This window comes from Oncorhynchus keta, chromosome 10 (genome assembly GCF_023373465.1).
Source record: "Oncorhynchus keta strain PuntledgeMale-10-30-2019 chromosome 10, Oket_V2, whole genome shotgun sequence".
Taxonomy (NCBI): domain Eukaryota; kingdom Metazoa; phylum Chordata; class Actinopteri; order Salmoniformes; family Salmonidae; genus Oncorhynchus; species Oncorhynchus keta.
The window spans coordinates 27,231,458-27,252,104 of NC_068430.1; the positions used below are offsets into that span (position 1 = coordinate 27,231,458).

The following is a 20,647-nucleotide window of genomic DNA, read 5'->3' on the forward strand; positions in this document are numbered from 1 at the left end:
TTTAGCTCGTCTGGTAGTGTCGCGTCACTGGCCAGCTTGCGGCTGGGTTTTCCTTTGTAGTCCTTAATATGTTCGAGCCCTGCCACACCCGACAAGCGTCAGAGCCGGTGTAGTAGGATTCAATCTTAGTCCTGTATTGATGCTTTGCCTGTTTGATGGTTAGTCTGAGGGCATAGTGGGATTTCTTATAAGCGTCCGGATTAGTGTCCCGCTCTTTAAAAGCAGCAGCTCTAGCCTTTAGCTTGGTGCAGATGTTGCCTGTAATCCATGGCTTCTGGTTGGGATATGTAAGTACGGTCACTGTGGGGACGGTTTCCTTCCTCTCCAGCAACTGAGTTAGGAGGGAGGCCTGTATCTTTGTAGTGACCCACCATCCAAAGTGTAATTAACCTCTCTAGGATATCTGTGACGCTAGCGTCCCATCTGGCCAACATCCAGTGAGGTTGCAGAGCGCCAAATTCAATTACAGAAATGCTCATTATAAAAATTCAGAAAACAAAACATATTTTACATAGGTTTAAAGATGAACTTCTTGTTAAACCAACCACAGTGTCATATTTAGAAAATGCTTTTCGGCGAAAGCATAACTAGCCAAGAACATAGCCCAGTTGACAAATTATTACAAACAGTAACCAGCCAAGCAGAAGCGTTACAAAACTCAGAAATAGAGATAAAATGAATCCCTTACCTTTGATGATCTTCATATGGTGGCAATCAGGAGACATTTTAAATAAATGTTCCTTTTGTTCAATGAAGTCTCTTTATATCCAAAAGCCTCCGCTTTGTTAGCGCATTTTCTTCAATAATCCACAGGCTCAAACTCAGTCAAAACAATCAGACAAAAAAATCCTAATTGTATCTGTAAAGTTCATAGAAACATGTCAAACGATGTTTATATTCAGTCCTCAGGTTGATTTTTAGCCTAAATTATCTATAATATTTCAACCGGACAATAACGTTGTCAATATAAAAGGTATACAAGAAATGCACATGCGCCTGAAAAAACTTGCCGTCACGTTAGAGTCCACTCGTTCAGACTGGTCTTACTCCGTCATTTATAAGAATACAAGCCTGAAACGATTTCTAAAGACTGTTGACATCTAGTGGAAGGCATAGGAACTTCAAATTGAGTCCTAAGTCAATGGATACTGAAATGGTATTGAATAGAAAACTACAAAACCAAAAGAAACGACTTTCTGGATGGATTTTTCTCAGGTTTTCGCCTGCTAAATCAGTTCCGTTATACTCACAGGCACTATTTTAACAGTTTTGGAAATTTTAGAGTGTTTTCTATCCAAATCTACCAGTTATATGCATATCATATCGTCTGGGCCCGAGTAGCAGGCCGTTTAATTTGGGCATGCTTTTCATTTAAAAATTCCGAATGCTGCCTCCTACATGAGAGTTTAACAACTTCACCATGCTCAAAGGTTCATTCAATGTCTCCATTTTTTGTACCCATCTACCAATGGGTGCCCTTCATTATGAGGCATTGGAAAACCTCCCTGGTCTTTGTGGTTGAATTTGCGGTTGAAATTCATTGCTTGACTGAGGCACCTTACAGGTAATTGTATGTGTGGGGTACAGACATAAGGTAGCCATTCAAAAATCATGTTAACCTGTTTGGGATAGGGGACAGCATTTTCATGTTCGGATGAAAAGCGTGCCCAGAGTAAACTGCCTGCTACTCAGGCCCAGAAGCTAATATATGCATATCATTAGTACATCTGGATAGAAAACACTCCAAAGTTTCTGAAACTGTTTGAATGATGTCTGTGAGTATAACATAACTCATATGGCAGGCTAAAACCTGAGAAATATCCAACCAGGAAGTGGGAAATCTGTGGTGTGTAGTTTTTCAACTCATTGCCTGTCTAATACAGTATAAATGGGGTCGTATTGCACTTCCTAAGGCTTCCACTAGATGTCAACAGTCTTTAGAACCCCGTTTCAGGCTTCTACTGTGAAGGGGGAGAGAATAAGGGCTGTTTCAACCAGGTGTCTGGCAGAAGGCCATGAGCTGGTCACGCACGTGGCCGTGAGAGCGACCTACATTCCATTGCATTTCTAAAGACAGAGGAATTGTCCAGTTGAAACATTATTGAAGATTTATGATAAAAACATCCTAAAGATTGATTCTATACATCATTTGACATGTTTCTACGAACTGTAATTGTTACGGATACAGGTATCCTGTGTCTGTGTGTATGTGTATCCTGTGTTCTTTTCTCTCCTTCTCCCCTCACAGGGGAAAATCATCACTCCCCAATCAGTCACCAATCCAATCATCAATCAGAAGACACACCTCCTCCTGTTTCCTACCCAATCACAGTTCCTTTCCCTTGGTTTAAAAACCCCATCAGTTGCTCTAGAGCTCAATCGCTCTGTAAATGCCATGTCTGTAGGAATCTGTGTTTCACTCTCTCTTTGTGTATTAACCTCTCTTTTGTTTGAACACCTCCATAGCACTTTGTCCTCACCTGTGAGTATTGTTTTTGGTTATGGTGTTTGTTTGTTTGTTTGCTTGTGGGAAAAGGGGAAATCAAGACAAGTCACCCATGGGCATACACTACCCGTAGGTAGACTTTGTTAAATACACTAGTTAGAACTGGGCGGACCACCCACTGTATTTTTGGTTAGTTAGTTAGCTGTTGTTAAAGTAGGCTAGTCTAGCTTAGGGGTGTTTTTGAAAACGTATTGTTTCTTTCCTTGGGTCCAGCTCAGCCCTTTTTCCTGCCCCCCCATTACCGTGTGTTTTACAGTAAACCCTGAGTTTGACGGTAGATTTCAGTTGTCCTGGTTATTTCGTTCACACTTTTTTACTTTGTCACTATTAGAATTTGCATGAGTTATGTTACGGGTCTCATTACCATCCCCCCCATAGACTGTCGGGCCAAAAGGGATTCGTAACAGTAATATAACTTTTAGGACTTTTCATCTGAACTTTTGCCTGGACTTGCCCGTGCCTCGTGAGTTTGGATTTGTGAACACGCTAACAAAAAGGAGGTATTTGGACATAAATTATGCACTTTATCGAACAAAACAAACATTTATTGTGGAACTGTGATTCCTGGGAGTGCATTCTGATGAAGATCATCAAAGGTAAGTGAATATTTATAACGCTATTTCTGACTTTTACTGACTCCACATTATGGCGGGTATTTGTATGGCTTGTTTTTGTGTCTGAGCGCTGTACTCAGCTTTTTTGAAAACCAACACAGAAGTTGCATTAAGGAGAAGTATATATTTAATTATGTGCATAACACTTGTATCTTTTATTAAAGTTTATTATGAGTATTTCTGTCAATTGATGTGGCTCTCTGCAAATTCACCGGATGTTTTTGAGGCACAACATTACTGAACAACGCGCCAATGTAAACTTAGATTTTTGGATATAAATATGAACTTTATCGAACAAAACATACATGTATTGTTTAACATGATGTCCTATGAGTGCCATCTGAATATCATCAAAGGTTAGTGATTCATTTTATCTCTATTTCTGCTTTTTGTGACTCCTCTCTTTGGCTGGAAAATCGCTGTGTTTTGTGACTAGGCTCTGACCTAACATAATTATATGGTGTGCTTTCGCTGTAAAGCCTTTTTGAAATCAGACACGATTTATAGATTAACAAGAAGTTAAGCTTTAATTTGGTGTATTGCACTTGTGAATGTATGAACATTAATAACTAAATATTTATGTTATGTTATAGTTATTATGTAACTTGTTAAGCATATTTTCACTCCTGAACTTATTTAGGCTTGCCATAACAAAGGGGTTGAATATTCATTGACTCAACACATCTCAACTTTTTATTTTGTATTCATTTCTAAAAACATAATTCCACTTTTACATTATGGGGTATTATGTTTAGGCCAGTGACACAATCTCAGTTTAAACTATATTAAATTCAGGATGCAACATAACTAAATGTGGAAAAAAGTCAAGGGGTGTGAATACTTTCTGAAGGCACTGTATGTCAAAATAGAACAGCTGATGTCAGCTCTGTAAAAATAATCTCTATTTTTAGCTTGCACTTTCATACTTAATGTGATACAGAATATCTAGCACACCATTGCTGTAATTTCCACTATAATCACATAAAGACATGAAACACAACACACTCTGGAAACTGCATAAAAAGCTAAATATTAAAAGCAAAAGTGTAAAATCCCCCGGGCCGTTTATTATTCAGTGAATATTACATGTGACGCGCCAAAGCTCTGCTCGGAGCAGGGCAAGTTATATCATACAGTATATATACCCCAGAGCTGCTGTTAGAATACATTATCAACTGGACCAGACAGACATGTACAAAAGAGACATGAGAGCCTAGACAGACACAAATACACACACGTTCACACGCATGTGCACGCAAGCATGTACACACGTACCCACGCACGAACACAGGAACGCACGGACGCACACATGCACGAACGCACTTGCACACGCAACTAAACAATGTGATCTAAAACCATGGCCAATTTTACCAATAGGCTAGTAGACCTCAGCATTAATAATGACCACCAATGGGCATATCACCAAGCTAGATTCCTGATCTAAGGGCTTTATGCGAAGACGATATCCCCCAATCACTTTCTACCCACACACTGTCCACTGTGGCCTGCATTAAACAAGACCGTTATACCTAAAGAGGTAGTCAAGTCAGTCCATGTCAAACATACAAATTCAGGTACAGAAAACACTTACAAATGTAGTTATAGTTATAGTTCTGTAGCCTGCATCTGAATAACACTGGTGAACTCTTCAGGGTGTTCTCATCATGAGTAGAGGGATGGTAAAAGGAACCATATTGTCAACAACAAAATTAGATATGATTTCAGCACTCACGTCCCCAGGATCTCCTTGAAGTCGTAGTTTTCTTTCACATCTGATGTTTTCTTCTTCCAGGAATGTCCATCGTCACCCAAAGGCATCTTTCTTTTCTGTCGGTCGGCTACAATACTGGAGAAGGGGAGAGAAACTGATTTTTTAAAACAACGGGAAAAACTGTTAAGACAAGACACACTCTTTCTGGATAGTTGCATACCTAAATATTTGTCTAGGTATGAGTTGAAATTTAAACGATAAGAGTTCTTTGTGTTTGAGGATAAGAGAGAATAAAATATATGCTTTATTGCCACATACACCGGATAGGTGCAGGGAAATGTGTTGTTTTACAGGGTCACACTGAAAAGGATTTCAAGACAAAGTGATAAGGGATGACTGAAAAAGTCACTGGACTGGACATCTTTTGGACATTTTTTGTTTGACACACAATTGTGTTAGACTTACCTGGAAACTAAGTTTCATAAGGTGAGTCAGGCACATACAACCATAAATATTTCACACAGAACGGACAAACTTTTACAAACTGCTTCAGGTGACAAGGGTTGTCAGTCCTATTCTTCCTTAACCTCATAGCATCCTGAATCAACGAAACTTAAGCTTCCCTTCAACATCTCGCTTTGCTATTCTTACCAGTCCGAACACCAACGAGAAGTATCAGAGACTAGACTTTTAAACCAAAACACTGTGGATAGTAGATGCAGTTATGATTCGACCAATAAAACAACCACAACTAGGTCAAACATTATACAATTTCTGTGTTACTACAATTAGTCCTCACAGACACAATCTTTCTGCATTGTAAAAAAAAGATGAGTCAACTTTAAAAAGTTTGAATTTTAAAGCAGCAGGGAAACAATCTAAATCTAATGTTGAGTTAAGTTCATCTAAAGTTACTTCAACTTAGTAAGTGAAACTGACACATTTTGGATATAACGACTTGTTGAGTGAACTTGATACTTTTAGTCAAAGTATTTTTTGGGTTAAATTCTTCACTGTGAGCACACTTGGGACTCTGGGATTTGAGCTCACCACCTCTTGGTTGGCAGTGACTTGAATGTCCTGCTACGCCACCAGGTCTGTGCAACTGGAAGAAATTTATTGCCAAGAGTACATTAAGCACTCAAAATTAAAAGTTCAATGTTTTTCCATCACATTTTTAACTCTACCGATAGTTTTGTCACAAACTGTTGCATTAAATATTAAACATTGTCTACTCTGGTCTTGGCACGTGAGCTCTAGCCAACAGCTCGCAGATACAGTACAGGTAGGCTGTGCGGTTAGGCTAGTCTATGTGATGAGATTATTATGGATAATATTTGTATTTGTCAACCAGCAGTTAAGCATCAATCGTCATGTCACCAGAATAAGACCCTGAATATTTATTGGAAAGGAGCATCAAGATAACCTTGCACTTTCACCACCCTGGTAAATTCATCATAAATTATTTCATCTATAGCCTAATAAATTGCATGGTTTCCCGAGTCGTCGTGGGAGGACCACACACCATATCATCGTGTGACTGAAAGTTTGCTTCGATAGGATGGTTTTTATATCAATATTTCATGCATAATTAATTTTTGCGACACAAAAAGATCTCACCATGTCGAATGAACAAATTATCATATAGAAAATTGTACCGAAACAACCTGTTTCTATCACAGCTGTTGTGATTTTGATATGGTGTTACTATACTCGCAGAAATGTTGTTGATGGAAAACTTAGATACTGAAAGCTATACAAATAAAAGGAACTGAAGTTAGAAGTAGACATCATAGACCAGTATGGAAAGCAATCTGCTTGGGGAAGCAGTAAGAGGAAGTCTAGTCAAATGTGTGACAGAGAGAGCCCGGTCAGTTACTCTAATTAGTAACAAGTCTTCTGGGCATTTCTGGTCTGGTAGCATGTGCAGCATCTCAATAGTCTAGTGGCTTCCTCTGCTCTCCTCTTCCTGGTCTGCACTGAGCTGAGAAGACGGGATAGCTGAGAGTAACATGGTGGAAATGTACAAGGGTATTTTCGCTTAAAACCTGTCCATTTTATTATAGATCAGAGCAGTTGAAGGAAAGTAAGCAGAGAGGAAAGTATTGACGCAGCCCAAGCCTCTATATGCTCTCTGAGTGTCTGTGTTATGTGCCTTGGTTGACACAGGTGCACTGCAAAGAGATACTGGCCAAGAGCAATGTTGTTCAGAAAGATCAAAGCTGCTAAAGTTGGCAATGGCATGGATTATAATTTCTCTATTAAAGGTGTCTTCTTATACTGTACCTCTACCTTAACCACTGTTAAAGTCTAAGTGTCACAATTTCTAACGAAGGTAGTTCCTCTCCCTGTTCAGGCGGCGGTCGGCGTCGCTGGTCTACTAACCATCACCGATCCTTTTGACCTTTTCTGTTTGTTTTGTATTTGGTTCTTCCACACCTGGTTTCATTTGCCTTTCATTTCTGTGTGTATATATTCACCCTGTTGCCTGCCTAGGTTTGTGCTGGATTGTTTTATTTTGTGATGTTGCTCAGTGAGGTTGGGCCCGATTTTTTTTTTTTTTTTTTTTTTTTTTTTTTTTCCCCCCAGACATTTTAATAAGAGTGTTATTTAGGAGCTTGTTTGTTCCTCTTTGCGTGAGTAACAGGTGTCTCTGTTGTCGAGGGCGTTTGAAATTCCCACAGAAGAACATTGATTCCTAACATTATCTGAACAGTTTGAGAACATTACTTTAAATAAAACCATGAGGAAACCTGTAGAAAACGTTATGGGAAGGATGTATGCAAAATAATCAAAGGACAATCACGCTCTCACCCAGTTCTAATAATTATATGGCTCTCAGAACATTATGTGCTAGCTGGGGTCTATGGATTATATTTCTATGGTAGCAAGTTGTTTGTTATTTGGAGCGTGTGCTGCCCAAATTCAGTCAGGAGTAATTATATAACTTAGAAAACATTATTTCATTTTATCAGGGGGTGCTGCAGCACCTACAGCACCCCTACTTCCCTCAGCTATGGTATAGAGTATCAGCGTATGCATATAAGCATATGCTCCAAAATGCTTGAGACACTTCTGCAACTCAGTTGAACAGGACAGAGGACAGGCCAATGAACACAGACAATTGTAGATTTAGCCAAGACCCACAATACAATGTACATATTAACCTATTCAGGTTTATAGAGCTGAAGTTGAGCTCTCAAAAGGAACAAAAACAATAGAAAGAGTTCCAAAAGAGCAAGGGATAAGTGTCTTAAAACAAACAAGGATTATTTTATATAAAAACAGTAGGGCTTGAGACTTGCATAACAGCGGACAGGAGCAGATAGGAGAAGTTATAAAGGGAAGTTGAAGAGGACCACATGCAGGTAGAGCTCCCAACAATGTTCTGAGAGAAACGAGCTTTTCTGTTTGATTAGATCGTTTGCATTCATCAGGAAACGTCAAGACGCCCAGCGACATATCCGGGAGGCAACAGGATTGTGCAGGCTTTTTGGATAAAAAGATATAACCACATTCCTAAGAGCTATTTGACATGCAGCATTCGCCCTTGTTAAGCTTATTGAGAGAAGCACTGTACTCACTGGTTTCCCATTGCTGCGCAGTGGACAGAAGAAACACACATACAGAAAAGTGCTGACATATATGAGAAGGCAGTTTGACAAACTGGGAGTTTCTGAAACCTGTGACCTCACAGGCTTGCAGCAAAAGAGATAAGGAGTCCCTTTTTAGATGCGCTCCAACCACACATACATACACACAGAGTCACAAGTACACACACAGACACAAACATAGTGACAGCCACACGCACGCACATCCACACACAGTCACACGTACACAGACACAAAGGAAGTGGGGAGACCCATTGGCAAGCCCTCTTGCTTCATAAGGCCTCAGTAACATGCAATGGAAAATTAAAAACATCCTGGCCATTTCTCTGAAACTCATATTGTGTACAATCTGTCTATAAAGATCCTCCAGCTTATCTATCTTTATTGTATAATGTCATCATTCACTTAGTGATAGAGATAATTTCCTGATCACACACAGCTAGTTAGACTGGACTATCCTAGCAGCATAGCTGTCATATGAGCATGGCAGAGAATGCCAAAGGGCAGCAGGGATGTGTGTGTATGTGTATGTTTATGTGTGTGAGTTTGTGCATGATATTGGCCCCCAACAGAGAACAGGGACAGAGGTGTGCATAGGAACAATGAAACTAAGTATGACATAACAAAAAGAAAACAAATCAGGTTAAAAACATGGTCAATTACAAAAGTCAATCATTATATTTTTTATTTAACTAGGCAAGTCAGTTAAGAACAAATTCTTATTTTCAATGACTTCCTAGGAACAGTGGGTTAACTGCCTGTTCAGGGGCAGAATGACAGATGTGTACCGTGTCAGCTTGCAGGTTTGAACTTGCAACCTTGCGGTTACTAGTCCAACGCTCTAACCACTAGGCTACCCTGCCGCCCTGCTCATTATGCTATAAGTTTTCAAAATTGCTCTAGCCTAACAGTCATTCCAGACAAGCCTTGAGCAAATACATGCTGTGTCCCCAGTCGCTTTTATCCACTGTAGATAACACACAATGTTTGGCCTATTGACATAACTTTACCCCCTATGACAAGAAGTCAAGAACACGTTGGCTATCCTTACTGATAAATCCACATTGAGAGCTGCCACATGAGTGTCTCTGTGTTACAGTAACATCTCACTGTCCATACACAGATATCACATTCTCCTTGTCATGATAACATCCTGATCTGAACCACAAGCTCATCTGGGGCACCGGTGTCCAGGACACTAAGCAAATCCCTTTCAAAATGAGCTTATTAATTGATAAGCCGCCTTCTCCTTCGAGCTGGCATGTGGAAAGAAAGTGATGGTGTATGTGTGCGTGTCGTGTCTATGTGTGTGTGTGTGTGTGTGTGTGTGTGTGTGTGTGTGTGTGTGTGTGTGTGTGTGTGTGTGTGTGTGTGTGTGTGTGTGTGTGTGTGTGTGTGTGTGCATGTATGTGTGTGAATATCATTGACCATTGACTCTAAAAAAAATGATGAACACAAATTTGAGAGAGAGAGAGAGCGAGAGGAAAATGCAAAATACCTCAAGCATTCCAGTTCAGTAAGGCACTAAACACGTATGTACAAAAAGTACAATAAGTATAACACACTCTCAGATGTGAATAATAACTTTGATGGGAAATTAAACACTGCTTTCAGTTTATCTTTGTTCTATTGGTTTGCACACACTCCACCAGTCCCTCTGATATCCACTGAGAAATACACAGAGTGCCATAAACATATTAATATTAATGTAATACATTAGCATGCATATTATGAATGAACATTCCATATGACGGGGCACTGTCCGTCTCTCCAGCAGAGTCATAACCTGGTTTCATTCTGTGATGTCAACCAGCTCCGTTAAACTATTACTTTCCATACCTTATTAATTTAAACTATTAAGAAACTATATTTATAAACTTAATAAACTATTTAGGCTAACGTTTAACAATTCAAACAGACCAGAAATGTCAACTATTCTCGCATTTAGGGCATGTTTCCATATAGCGAATACATCTCGATTATGTCAATAATTTTCCTTTTGTCCAGACAATGTTACAATCAACATGACAGAGACTCATACCTGTAAATTGCACGATCTCAAAGGTCGATTCTTTCTTCACTGCTTCTCCAAATTAGACTCACCGCGTTCGCCGAAAAACTGGATTCGACACCCCCCATCAGCACTCTCCTGACGTCAGGCAAAGAGCGGAGGGAGTGGCCAACAAACAAGGGGCCGAACATTCTTGTTAATCAACCAATCAATAACCTGTTTGTGGCACACAGGTAAGCAAGCTGCTTCATAATTGGTGTATTTTATTTGCTTGGCATTCCGTCATGAACGGTCCAAGGACACAGCTTTACTTTCACCATTCAATTTTTTGTTATTATGTTAATTTAAATAGAATGGTGAACGTAGCAATCAAAAAGGCTATCTGGACTTGTAAATTGTCCCAGATGATTAGATAAATCGTTAGGCTATAGATAGACAGGCTATATAAAGCCTACTAAAGACATCCAACAAATTAATATTTCATTAGATGGGACATGTGTTACAATGATGACATGTCGTAGAAGTAGGCTACATCCATTCCCACTGGAATTGTATTCAAAATGCCTATCTGTATTGTCGCCATAGGCTATACACAATGTCAGGGTGAGAAGAATAGACAACATAAGTTATCAATGACTAAAGCAAGATGAAAATCAAACAAACTGCACCACCAACTTTGTTAGAATCAACTGCCCTCTAGTGGATGATATGATAGTGGCGTTACCTCATAGATGACTCATTATTTTCCATCCATCTCAAATAGAAATCCCCATTCATTCACGAGACTTTATGCATGACATTATAGGGACTCAATATAGGCTATTGAATACACGTTGGGGGCATGACTATAAACAATACTATTTGTAATTAAGCATTTTCTGAATATCGATGCAATTGCAATAGAAATCAGTGATGTGTGAAAGGCAGACAGCATTGAGCAATAAAAGAATGTGTGAAAGGTAGATGCACACAAAAAAACGTTGTGCAACATTCGGGGAACCCTTCCATACAACAACTGCCACCACATTTTCGACCCTAGTCGTATATGGGATTTTAACTAAACTATAACTAAACCAACTAAACCAAGATAGACCGCAGCCTGTCATTTCCAATGGGAACAGAAAAGTCATAGTGGGCAGAACAAGCAAGGTGGGAAGCCAAGCACGAGCTAGCGAGATCCCATTGGCCCGTTCTAGCATACATCTGCATATTTCCGTTAGGGAACGCCTACTCTGTGATATGCGCATGTGCAAAACCTTATTTCGACTTTGCACTCCTAAACAACACGATTTGTAAAAACGTTGGTAAAGGCAAAAGTCTACAAAACGTAGTCCACTCAGTTCTTAACATAGTGTAGTTTTGGGAGTAGAAAAGTGTATTGAGTTCAAATGTTTCATCGATGAGAAAATTTGCAGAATGTAGGCCAAAATCCATCTCGTTCCATCTTCTCCCACTACCCGCCAGTGGGCTTCCTCTCACTACCATATTTGGTAGTGAATGGAAACGCCAAACGGATGCTTCATATTTATACATCCAGTGAAATATCTGTATCATACCCGTCAAACAAACGTCGACGTTGATGTACCAGTTGCCTAGTGACGAAAAAGCTACTGATGATTTCCTGTTTTGAAAATCGTCCTGTTGGTACATTAGCCTTCGCTAAGTAAGTTAGATATCTGGATTTATTATGTCCAGCAAATGGGAGATATTCGCAGGTTTTCTTCAATTAAGTAGTTAGATTATACCCTTTGAATTCGGGGTAATATTTACAAAGATTGGACGATTTGAAGGCATGAATAATTACATGTTTATCAGAGTTGTTGGAAAGGGGAGTTATGGAGAGGTGAATCTGGTGAAACACAAAACAGACCGTAAACAGGTAATACAACAATCCACTTCAAAACAAGGTTTCAATAATGTTATAATAGCTTTGTTTGGTCGACTCTGATACATTTCTTCCCTTTCATGAATCAAGTTAGCAAGTAGCTAGCTAAGCTAACCAACCAACTTTGGTAGTGCCAATACCAAGGGATCTACAAATAATGTTTACCATTTCGAAATAAATAACTGCGGCATTTGTGGTGAACATTCTGTCTAGACGCATTTGTGACAAACCTGTCTAGACAGAATGTTCGCAGAGTGCAGCACGTGTCGAACCCGTTTATTCTATTTTTTTTAGTATGTCATAAAGAAGTTGAACTTGACCACGTCCTCGAAACGTGAGCGGCGAGCCGCGGAACAGGAGGCTCAGCTTCTCTCGCGACTACGACACCCAAACATCGTGACTTACAGGGAGTCGTGGGAAGGAGAAGACTGCCAACTCTACATCGCCATGGGCTTCTGCGAGGGAGGCGACCTCTACCATAGACTCAAGCAACAGAAGGGGGAACTCCTACCTGAAAGGCAGGTGGTGGAGTGGTTCGTCCAGATAGCTATGGCCCTCCAGGTACATTAAAGTGCATTTAATCAAATCATAGCTGAGATATTATATACAGATTGATTGATATGCTGCAACATCTGCTCTGCCCCCAGCCATTACCTTTGGCGTAGGCCGAGGCTTACTTACAGGAGAGTTACAGTGACAACACCATGTTCTCTGTTGAATTGTAGTATCTACATGAGGAGCATATCTTGCACCGGGACCTAAAGACCCAGAATATCTTCCTCACCAAGACTAACATCATTAAAGTAGGAGACCTTGGCATCGCCCGGGTTCTGGAGAATCAGAACGACATGGCCAGCACTCTAATAGGAACACCGTACTACATGAGCCCGGAGCTGTTTTCCAACAAACCCTACAACCACAAGGTACTGTGTGTATACAGTAGATCCATGCTTGAGATCATCACTGTTGAAGCCCCAGTTATGTTGAGCCAGAAGGAATCTGAAGAGGTAGATGCTGTTGTGTGCACTAGGCTAACTCAACCCTCCTTTTATTCCCAGTCTGACGTGTGGGCGCTGGGCTGCTGTGTGTACGAGATGTCCACCCTGAAACATGCCTTCAATGCCAAGGACATGAACTCACTCGTTTACCGCATTGTAGAGGGAAAGGTCAGTCCCTTACATCTTGCCCAAATAATTAGTCATGATGACAGATTATTTGTCTGCTACTAGATTAATTGATCTATGTCTTTCCAGCTGCCTCAGATGCCGAGTAAGTATGACCCTCAGCTGGGCGCTCTGATAAAGAGCATGTTGTGTAAGAGACCAGAGGACAGACCTGATGTCAAACTCATCCTACGTCAGCCCTACATCAAACGACAAATCGCCATGTTTTTAGAGGCCACCAAAGAGTAGGTGGCATCATCTGTTGTAATACCTGGCTATTACTCTCTCTCTCATCTATGTATGTTGAACCAAGAGTTAGTAGATTAAGTGTGTTGGATTGATCTCATCTTGGATGCCTTGTTTGTTTGATTCACTCCAGGAAAACTGCCAAGTCCAGAAAGAAAGCGGTTGGTGGCAGTCGCAGACCCAATAGTGCAGCATCTGTGGTTTCGTCTCAGCCAGGGCCTGAGCGCCCCCCTCAATGTCCCCAGCCAGACCCAAACACCAGAGGGAAAAGGGTGAGTTAACAGCTAACAGAACAGCACTAAAATACAGTGGATAACATCTATATTTTTTTATAGAGAGCGGCCATGAAGTAAAAACGATGCTCATCAAGTCCCACGAGTGTCTTGATTTTTTTCATTGTGGTGTGTTTGTTCTGTTTTTTTGTTATAATTCATAGAAGGAAGAGATCAACACACAGGAGCACAAAGGACGCAATGGAATCACACAGGACACCCCACCCCAGACACATCTAACAACCAAATCCCCTACACAAGACATTCTCAACACCACTGGTGTGTCTTTGGCAACCATCAGTAAAATTGACATTGATCTCCAGACACAGGAAGAGACAAACACCCAGAGAGGGGATCCTCCCCAGACCGTGTCCAACGCCAGGGCAGATAATGACACTCTTTGTCAGAGCTCTGTGGAGGAGCAGATGGGAGGGAATCCGGATCCCCCCTCCTCCCTGCCTCATCTGCGCAGGCTGCTATCAAGTGTCAGTACCAGGGAAGAGGAGAGCAAGACCACCAATGGACCTGTAATGCAGGGTGCCCCAAAGACCAGAGACCGAGTCAGAACCTATGTAGAGAGAACTGTGAACACGGACGATAAAGATGACACAATGGAGCTACTCAAGGATGTGGTCATTGAAAGCCCAGCTACTGGACATAGTATATGTCTGGGTGTTTCTACCAGTTTTTCTGAGTTAAGGTCTGCAGGACAACTCAAAGTGGAATCCACTGGACAGACGTTTGAAGTAAATATAGAGAACAAGGACGACACCAGGAATCTTCTCAAGGAGGTTCCTGCACACAAACATACTGCCGTTGTCAAAGTAAGTGCCTGGCTTTGTGGATGGGGAATGATACTATCATGTGCTGCATGCAGTGCACATACGGCATAAATTTGGTGAATGAGAGTCAGCCTCTGTGTTATTGTCTTTAAAGGAGAGCTTGGTATCCACAGAAAAGCTCTTAGAGCCCCTTCCTCCTGTGGTAAGAACATGATTTTACCTGTGTTTGATCATTCATAGTCTACTCTACCAGACTCCAGACATTATTGAGATATCACAATATTTTAGAGGTCATTGACACTGGTTTATGTTTTATCGGTGTATGTAGGCACCCTGTCATTTGGAGCCCCTCCCCCCAGTCCCAGAGCAGGACACGCCCCCTCTGTGTACCCCCTCCTCCTCTGAACCCTCTGTCTCCTGCCAACGTAGACAAAGGGACAGGGGGCGGATACAGAGTGATCAGGACAAGGTGAGGACAGTGTCAGGACATTTTTATCATGGCTTTGGGCTATCAAAAGGTACTTTATAACAAAAGGCTCCACATCCCTTGCTTGTTCTTCTACAGTGGAATAAAGTAGCAGCTCCTAGACCTCTACCGCCTCCTCCTATTAATGCACTGGTAGTGGAGGTGAAGAGAAGCAGGACAAACACAGATAAGAAGAGGGCCACCACAACGACTTTCGTCACAACCATTAGCTCCTCCAAGGACGGCAACACTCCACTGCCACAGGTGGGCGAAATCGATTTAACAATTAACAAGGTAGATTTGTGTTACTGCACATAAAAAAACTGTCTTGAGGTCTGGCATGTATATTGTAAAGAAGTGTGTTGTGTTGGTCCCACTCACAAGTGCCCCTAATACTATGTATTTACACAGTAGTTACATAGGCAGGTAACGTTAATAACATCTCTACTGCTAGCAGGAGCGTCCTCTGACTGCCAGGGAGAGGAGAAGACTGAGGCAGTCCCAGCAGAACCTCAGCCAACCAAGTAAATAATAATAATTAGGGGGCACTTATATAGTCCTGTTTCACTGTATGTACAAGTGTGAATTATTATTATTTATTTTGCACATCCTACTCCTGAGACACCCTCAGAGTGTGGTCACAGCCAGGGGATCAGCCATTATTGATATCGATCCTTGAGCAATTAGGGTTAATTGCCTTGCTCAAGGGCAGAACGACATATTTGTACCTTGTCGGCTCGGGGTTTGAATCCAGCAACCTTCCATTTACTGGCCTAATGCTCCTAACCGCCAGGCTACTCCTCCAACCTCTGTTGTCAATATTTCATATGACCATGGGACCAGAAGGGATTTAGCAAGGGACATTTTGTCTAGTATAGTCTGCCTATTTGAACAATAAAGTGGTAGTTCTGCTTACTATTGTTAACTGTAGTATTCTTCTTTCCCACAGTTGTCAATGCAGAAAGAAGGGCGTCTTATGATGTTGCCTCTTTACATAATAAGCAGCCAGAGTCCCAGAACTCCACTGTCACTCGCTCTGTATCTGAAATGGGAAAGGAAACCAACCAGGTAAATATAGGTTCATCTCCATTGTCTTACTGTTTCAGTAAGCTACAAGTTCAAAATATGGCTTCAGTCTATAACAGTGGAGTGTGTTCCTGTAGCAGGACAGGTTTTTGGGGCGCCCATCAGACGAAGACGAATGCAGCTCCTCCACCAGCTCAACAGATCACTCCGAGGGGGACTGCAAAGAGGGGTAAAAGCAATTTGTGGCTCTTTGGGAGCAGTGCCACACCACACCCATAGAAGCACATTACCCCCTTTGTGTTGCTGGTAATGTTCACATTTAAATCTGACACATTGTTATTTTCTTCTTTTTACATTGCAGAAAGAGTGAATCCAGTGATATGCAGGACCTGGTTCAGATGATGACCCAGACATTGCGAATGGATGGCAGAGATACTGTTAGTGAGCTGGATGGTGTTAGATCTACTCCACTAGCTGAGTTTAAGTTGAACGGAAAGTATAGGGACACCCTGATGCTGCATGGGAAAGCTAGAGAGGAGCAGAAGTTCCACTTCAGTGAATTATCCACCGGTAAGTCTCAGCCAAAACAGTCTCTCTGAGCTTCCCTAGCACAGGGTTGCCCAAACTCAGTCCTGCGACCTCCTTGGATGCACATTTTGGTTTTTGCCCTAGCACTACACAGAGAATTCAAATAGTCAAAGCTTGATGATGAGTTGGTTATTGAAATCAGCTGTGTAGTGCTTTTGGAGAAAAAAGTACACCCAGGGGGAGGCCCAGGACCGAGTTTGGGAAACTCTGCCCTAGTAGATTCTATCTGGTGTCTACATACTTGCATGTTTCAATGCAAAATTGCTCAGTCAACATGATCTGGCTTATCAGTGAGAAATCTATTTATTTCTTATGGAGGAATAAATGGTTTTCTGTGAAACTTATGTTTCTTGTATTCAACCCACCTCTTACAAGGCACATCTGGACCGGCAAAGATCCGCAGAGCAATTGAGCACCTGAAAACAGATGTGGTGAAGGGACTTGGCGTGAAGCTGTTGGACAGAGTCCTGGACATAATGGAGGACGATGATGAGGACAAACGAGAGGTTAGGATTGAAAATGGCATCCATGATACAGTCCTTTTTAGCCAGGCATGGTTGTAATTTGTTTTCTTTTTTCGCACACAGCTGTGTCTTCGGAAGCAGATGGGAGATGACAAGTACCAGTCATATGCTTTGATGGTGCGGCAGCTAAAATTCTTTGAAGACGTTTCTTTCAAGGGTTAGGATCAGCTAATGAAAAATGCATTTACACACAAGCAATGTAATACTTTTTGTATAGACAATCATATCTCCATTTCTATGTACATGTAGACTATTTTTATACCTCACTTTAAAAGCAAATCTAGAAAATACATGGCATCCATGGTAGTCCTTTTTAGCTGGACATGGTTGTAATGTTTTCTTCGCACACAGCTGTGTCTTCTAATTTTCCATACAGGTTACAATATGCAATGAATTTGAGTCTTCTGTTACTGTATCCACCTGTCAGATAGGTAGATTATTGTAGCAAAATACTAATAAAATGAGTTAATATTTAGAATGCAAACTAGTGAAACGAGATGTACCTATAAATACTACATAGGAAATCCTTAATTTGCTGATTGTATAATATAAGTTGCAGGATGTAGAAGTAGTGTAGATATTTCCAACCCCTCTGACTTTGTGAAAATTGTTTGTTTTGATTTATCCACATGATTAAACCGTTGGGACAACATCAACATGTGTGAAATCGACAAAGTAGCCACAGTAGCAGAAATTAGTTTGACATGAGACATTCCACCACTGATTGAACAGTCACTGTTAATAAAGTCTTCCTTTAAACTTCCTTCCCTTGGTCCTTCAAATAAGTATTTATTGTACAGACAAACAATGATGGTTGCTTTCAGTTACAAAACGTGTCTTGGGCAAACTGGTACAAACATTCATGAGCTACTTGTGCTTCTTCTTCTTCAGATTCTCCTGAGGCTTTTGCTGGGTTTCTCCTGTAGTCTCTGGTAGGGCTGGCTGCCAGGAGAGGGGGTTCTGTCTGTACATGGGCCAGGGGGGCAGGGTCAGCTGAGACAGAAGGTGGTGGTGAGGGAGAGATTGAGATGTTTGTTTATTATTTCACCTTTATTTAACCAGGTAGGTAAGTTAAGAACAAGTTCTCATTTACAATTGCGACCTGGCCAAGATAAAGCAAAGCAGTTCGACACATACAACAACACAGAGTTGCACATGGAGTAAAACAAACAGTCAATAATACAGTTGAAAAATAAGTCTATATACAATGTGAGCAAATGGGGTGAGATAAGGGACGTAAAGGCAAAAAAAAAAGGCCATGGGGCGAGGTAAATGCAATATAGCACGTAAAACACAGGAATGGTAGATTTGCAGTGGAAGAATGTGCAAAGTAAATAGAATTAATGGGGTGCAAAGGAGCAAAATAAATAAATACAGTATGGGACGAGGTAGTTGTTTGGGCTAAATTATAGATGGGCAATGTATAGCTGTAGTAATCTGTGAGCTGCTCTGACAGCTGGTGCTTAAAGCTAGTGAGGGAGATAAATGTTTCCAGTTTCAGAGATTTGGCTTTGGGGGTGACTAGAAAGATATACCTGCTGGAGCACGTGCTACAGGTGGGTGCTGCTATGGTGACCAGCGAGCTGAGATACAGGGGGACTTTACCTAGCAGGGTCTTGTAGATGACCTGGAGCCAGTGGGTTTGGCGACGAGTATGAAGCGAGGGCCAGCCAACGAGAGCGTACAGGTCGCAGTGGTAGGTAGTGTTTGGAGTTTTGGTGACGGATGGCACTGTGATAGACTGCATCCAATTTATTGAGTAGGGTATTGGAGGCTATTTTGTAAATGACATCGCCGTAGTCGAGGATCGCTAGGATGGTCAGTTTTAAGAGGGTATGTTTGGCAGCATGAGTGAAGAATGCTTTGTTGCGAAATAGGAAGCCAATTCTAGATTTAACTTTGGATTGGAGATGTTTGATGCGAGTCTGGAAGGAGAGTTCACAGTCTAACCAGACACCTAGGTATTTGTAGTTGTCCACATATTCTAAGTCAGAACCATCCAGAGTAGTGATGCTGGACAGGCGGGCAGGTGTAGGCAGCGATGTAAATCAGAAGTTAGTTTGGGTCCCGTAAAAGCAGATTGGAGTCGACGTGGGTCTGTGGGTGCACTATTTGCACAAGTGCAATATTATTTTCTGCTTGGCACAACAAATAAACATACAGGGAGGATGGAATGAAACTTAACTCACCAAACAAGACACAGCGAAACCTCCTAACACTATGTATACAGTCCACCCAAACTGTTCAATGATGAGGCCGTAAGCAAATCCAATAACCTGGAGGGTAATACAAGGGGTTAGCCTAGTGTAAAAACAACACATATGAAAAGTCAATTTTATTAGGTATGTTTGACAGGCCACTCACCGCTGAGACAAGTATGATTCCTTGGAAGATCTGCTCCGCCAGTTTCTGTCCTTTATAATCCTATAACATCACAAGTTTTATTTTTGAGGAAGGACTGGTAGATGGTTGATCACAACTGGAAAACTAATATCTGACGTGTCAATAATCAAAACAAATCAGGAAGGTTCATCCGAAGTGGTGACTTAAAGAGGGTTGTGAATATATCTAAGCTTTGTTATTGAGGATGCATTTCTATATTTGGTTACGACAGGTTCATAGACGTGCTATATGGGCATCCAGCTGGCTAACATCCAAACCATAAATATGAAATGGATTTATGGTTGTGATGCAGAGCTAACTGATTATCATAACGTTAGTCTTAACCATGTTCAATATGATTACTGAATCGGTCTAACTAACTTGTGTAGCTCGCAAGCTAGTTGCCAATTACCACTTGCCACATTACCATTACGTTACCTTGATATTTGTAGCAGCAGGCTAACGTTTTTAAATTGGTAGCTATTTGTAACAGTCGGCGAGTTCACAAATAATTCAAACTCTTACCATGTGTGTTGGAATGGAGTTGAATATTGACAACATCTTGCTATGTTGGATAATCAGATGAAAGAAGAAAAAGTATTCAATTTGTCTGGTTAGACTTCCGGTTTCAAAAAGCATACGTTGTATTTCGAAGGACCCCAGACTGTTGATGCATTCAAGCGCATCAGAACTGCGCGAGGCTTGTGCAGCTACACAACGTTACTACATCTCGTCCTCTAATTAAGTTAACCCATCCCTTCAACGACTTAAAAATATCTAAATACTTATACAATTCAAAGTGGTGTTGTGCTAGTGAACTCCATTGTAATTTATGATTATCCTACAGTAGACTTTGCGAT

General features: G+C 41.1%; 3 protein-coding genes across 6 annotated transcripts in view; 1 reads left to right on the forward strand and 2 right to left on the reverse strand.

Moving 5' to 3' along the window:
• The window catches only part of LOC118388446 (calcium/calmodulin-dependent protein kinase type 1-like), a 60,352-nt gene extending 49,738 nt beyond the window's left edge, over nucleotides 1-10,614 (reverse strand). The window contains exons 1-2 of the mRNA XM_035777535.2: nucleotides 10,484-10,614; nucleotides 4,853-4,966 (exon numbers count right to left, since the gene is read on the reverse strand). Coding sequence (XP_035633428.1) covers nucleotides 4,853-4,938 — 86 coding nt within the window. The 5' untranslated portion in view covers nucleotides 4,939-4,966; nucleotides 10,484-10,614. The remainder of the gene's footprint in view (nucleotides 1-4,852; nucleotides 4,967-10,483) is intronic.
• Nucleotides 10,615-11,997: 1,383 nt separating this feature from the next.
• Nucleotides 11,998-18,168, forward strand: LOC118388447 (serine/threonine-protein kinase Nek4-like). 4 transcript variants are annotated; one of them, XM_035777536.2, is made up of 16 exons: nucleotides 11,998-12,332; nucleotides 12,633-12,899; nucleotides 13,064-13,261; nucleotides 13,397-13,504; nucleotides 13,592-13,746; nucleotides 13,881-14,019; nucleotides 14,184-14,843; nucleotides 14,956-15,003; nucleotides 15,130-15,270; nucleotides 15,367-15,531; nucleotides 15,722-15,791; nucleotides 16,217-16,335; nucleotides 16,431-16,522; nucleotides 16,655-16,863; nucleotides 17,257-17,387; nucleotides 17,469-18,168. In XM_035777536.2, exons 1-16 carry the CDS (start codon nucleotides 12,246-12,248, stop codon nucleotides 17,565-17,567), a joined length of 2,688 nt encoding a protein of 895 aa, XP_035633429.1. In that variant the 5' UTR covers nucleotides 11,998-12,245; the 3' UTR covers nucleotides 17,568-18,168. The 4 variants fall into 4 exon arrangements, with proteins under 4 accessions (XP_035633429.1, XP_035633432.1, XP_035633433.1 ...); XM_035777539.2 differs by having other exon boundaries at nucleotides 16,434-16,522; XM_035777538.2 differs by having other exon boundaries at nucleotides 11,999-12,332; nucleotides 15,725-15,791.
• Nucleotide 18,169: 1 nt separating this feature from the next.
• On the reverse strand, nucleotides 18,170-20,479 carry LOC118388448 (signal peptidase complex subunit 1-like). The gene is made up of 4 exons (XM_035777541.2): nucleotides 20,313-20,479; nucleotides 19,770-19,829; nucleotides 19,595-19,681; nucleotides 18,170-18,398 (listed from the first exon to the last, which is right to left on the reverse strand). Exons 1-4 carry the CDS (start codon nucleotides 20,424-20,426, stop codon nucleotides 18,273-18,275), a joined length of 387 nt encoding a protein of 128 aa, XP_035633434.1. The 5' UTR covers nucleotides 20,427-20,479; the 3' UTR covers nucleotides 18,170-18,272.
• Between the last annotated feature and the right edge of the window lie 168 nt (nucleotides 20,480-20,647).

Bases quoted from the DNA above. Each gene is read 5' to 3' on its own strand.
- LOC118388447 (XM_035777536.2), top strand. From the start codon at position 12,246: ATGAATAATTACATGTTTATCAGAGTTGTTGGAAAGGGGAGTTATGGA. The intron at 15,004-15,129 runs GTAAGAACATGA...CGGTGTATGTAG, and splicing joins TAGAGCCCCTTCCTCCTGTG to GCACCCTGTCATTTGGAGCC. The intron at 15,532-15,721 runs GTGGGCGAAATC...CTCTACTGCTAG, and splicing joins GCAACACTCCACTGCCACAG to CAGGAGCGTCCTCTGACTGC.
- LOC118388448 (XM_035777541.2), bottom strand. From the start codon at position 20,426: ATGCTTTTTGAAACCGGAAGTCTAACCAGACAAATTGAATACTTTTTC. The intron at 19,682-19,769 runs GTGAGTGGCCTG...ATTACCCTCCAG, and splicing joins GAATCATACTTGTCTCAGCG to GTTATTGGATTTGCTTACGG. The intron at 18,399-19,594 runs GTGAGTTAAGTT...CTTCTGTCTCAG, and splicing joins GTTTCGCTGTGTCTTGTTTG to CTGACCCTGCCCCCCTGGCC.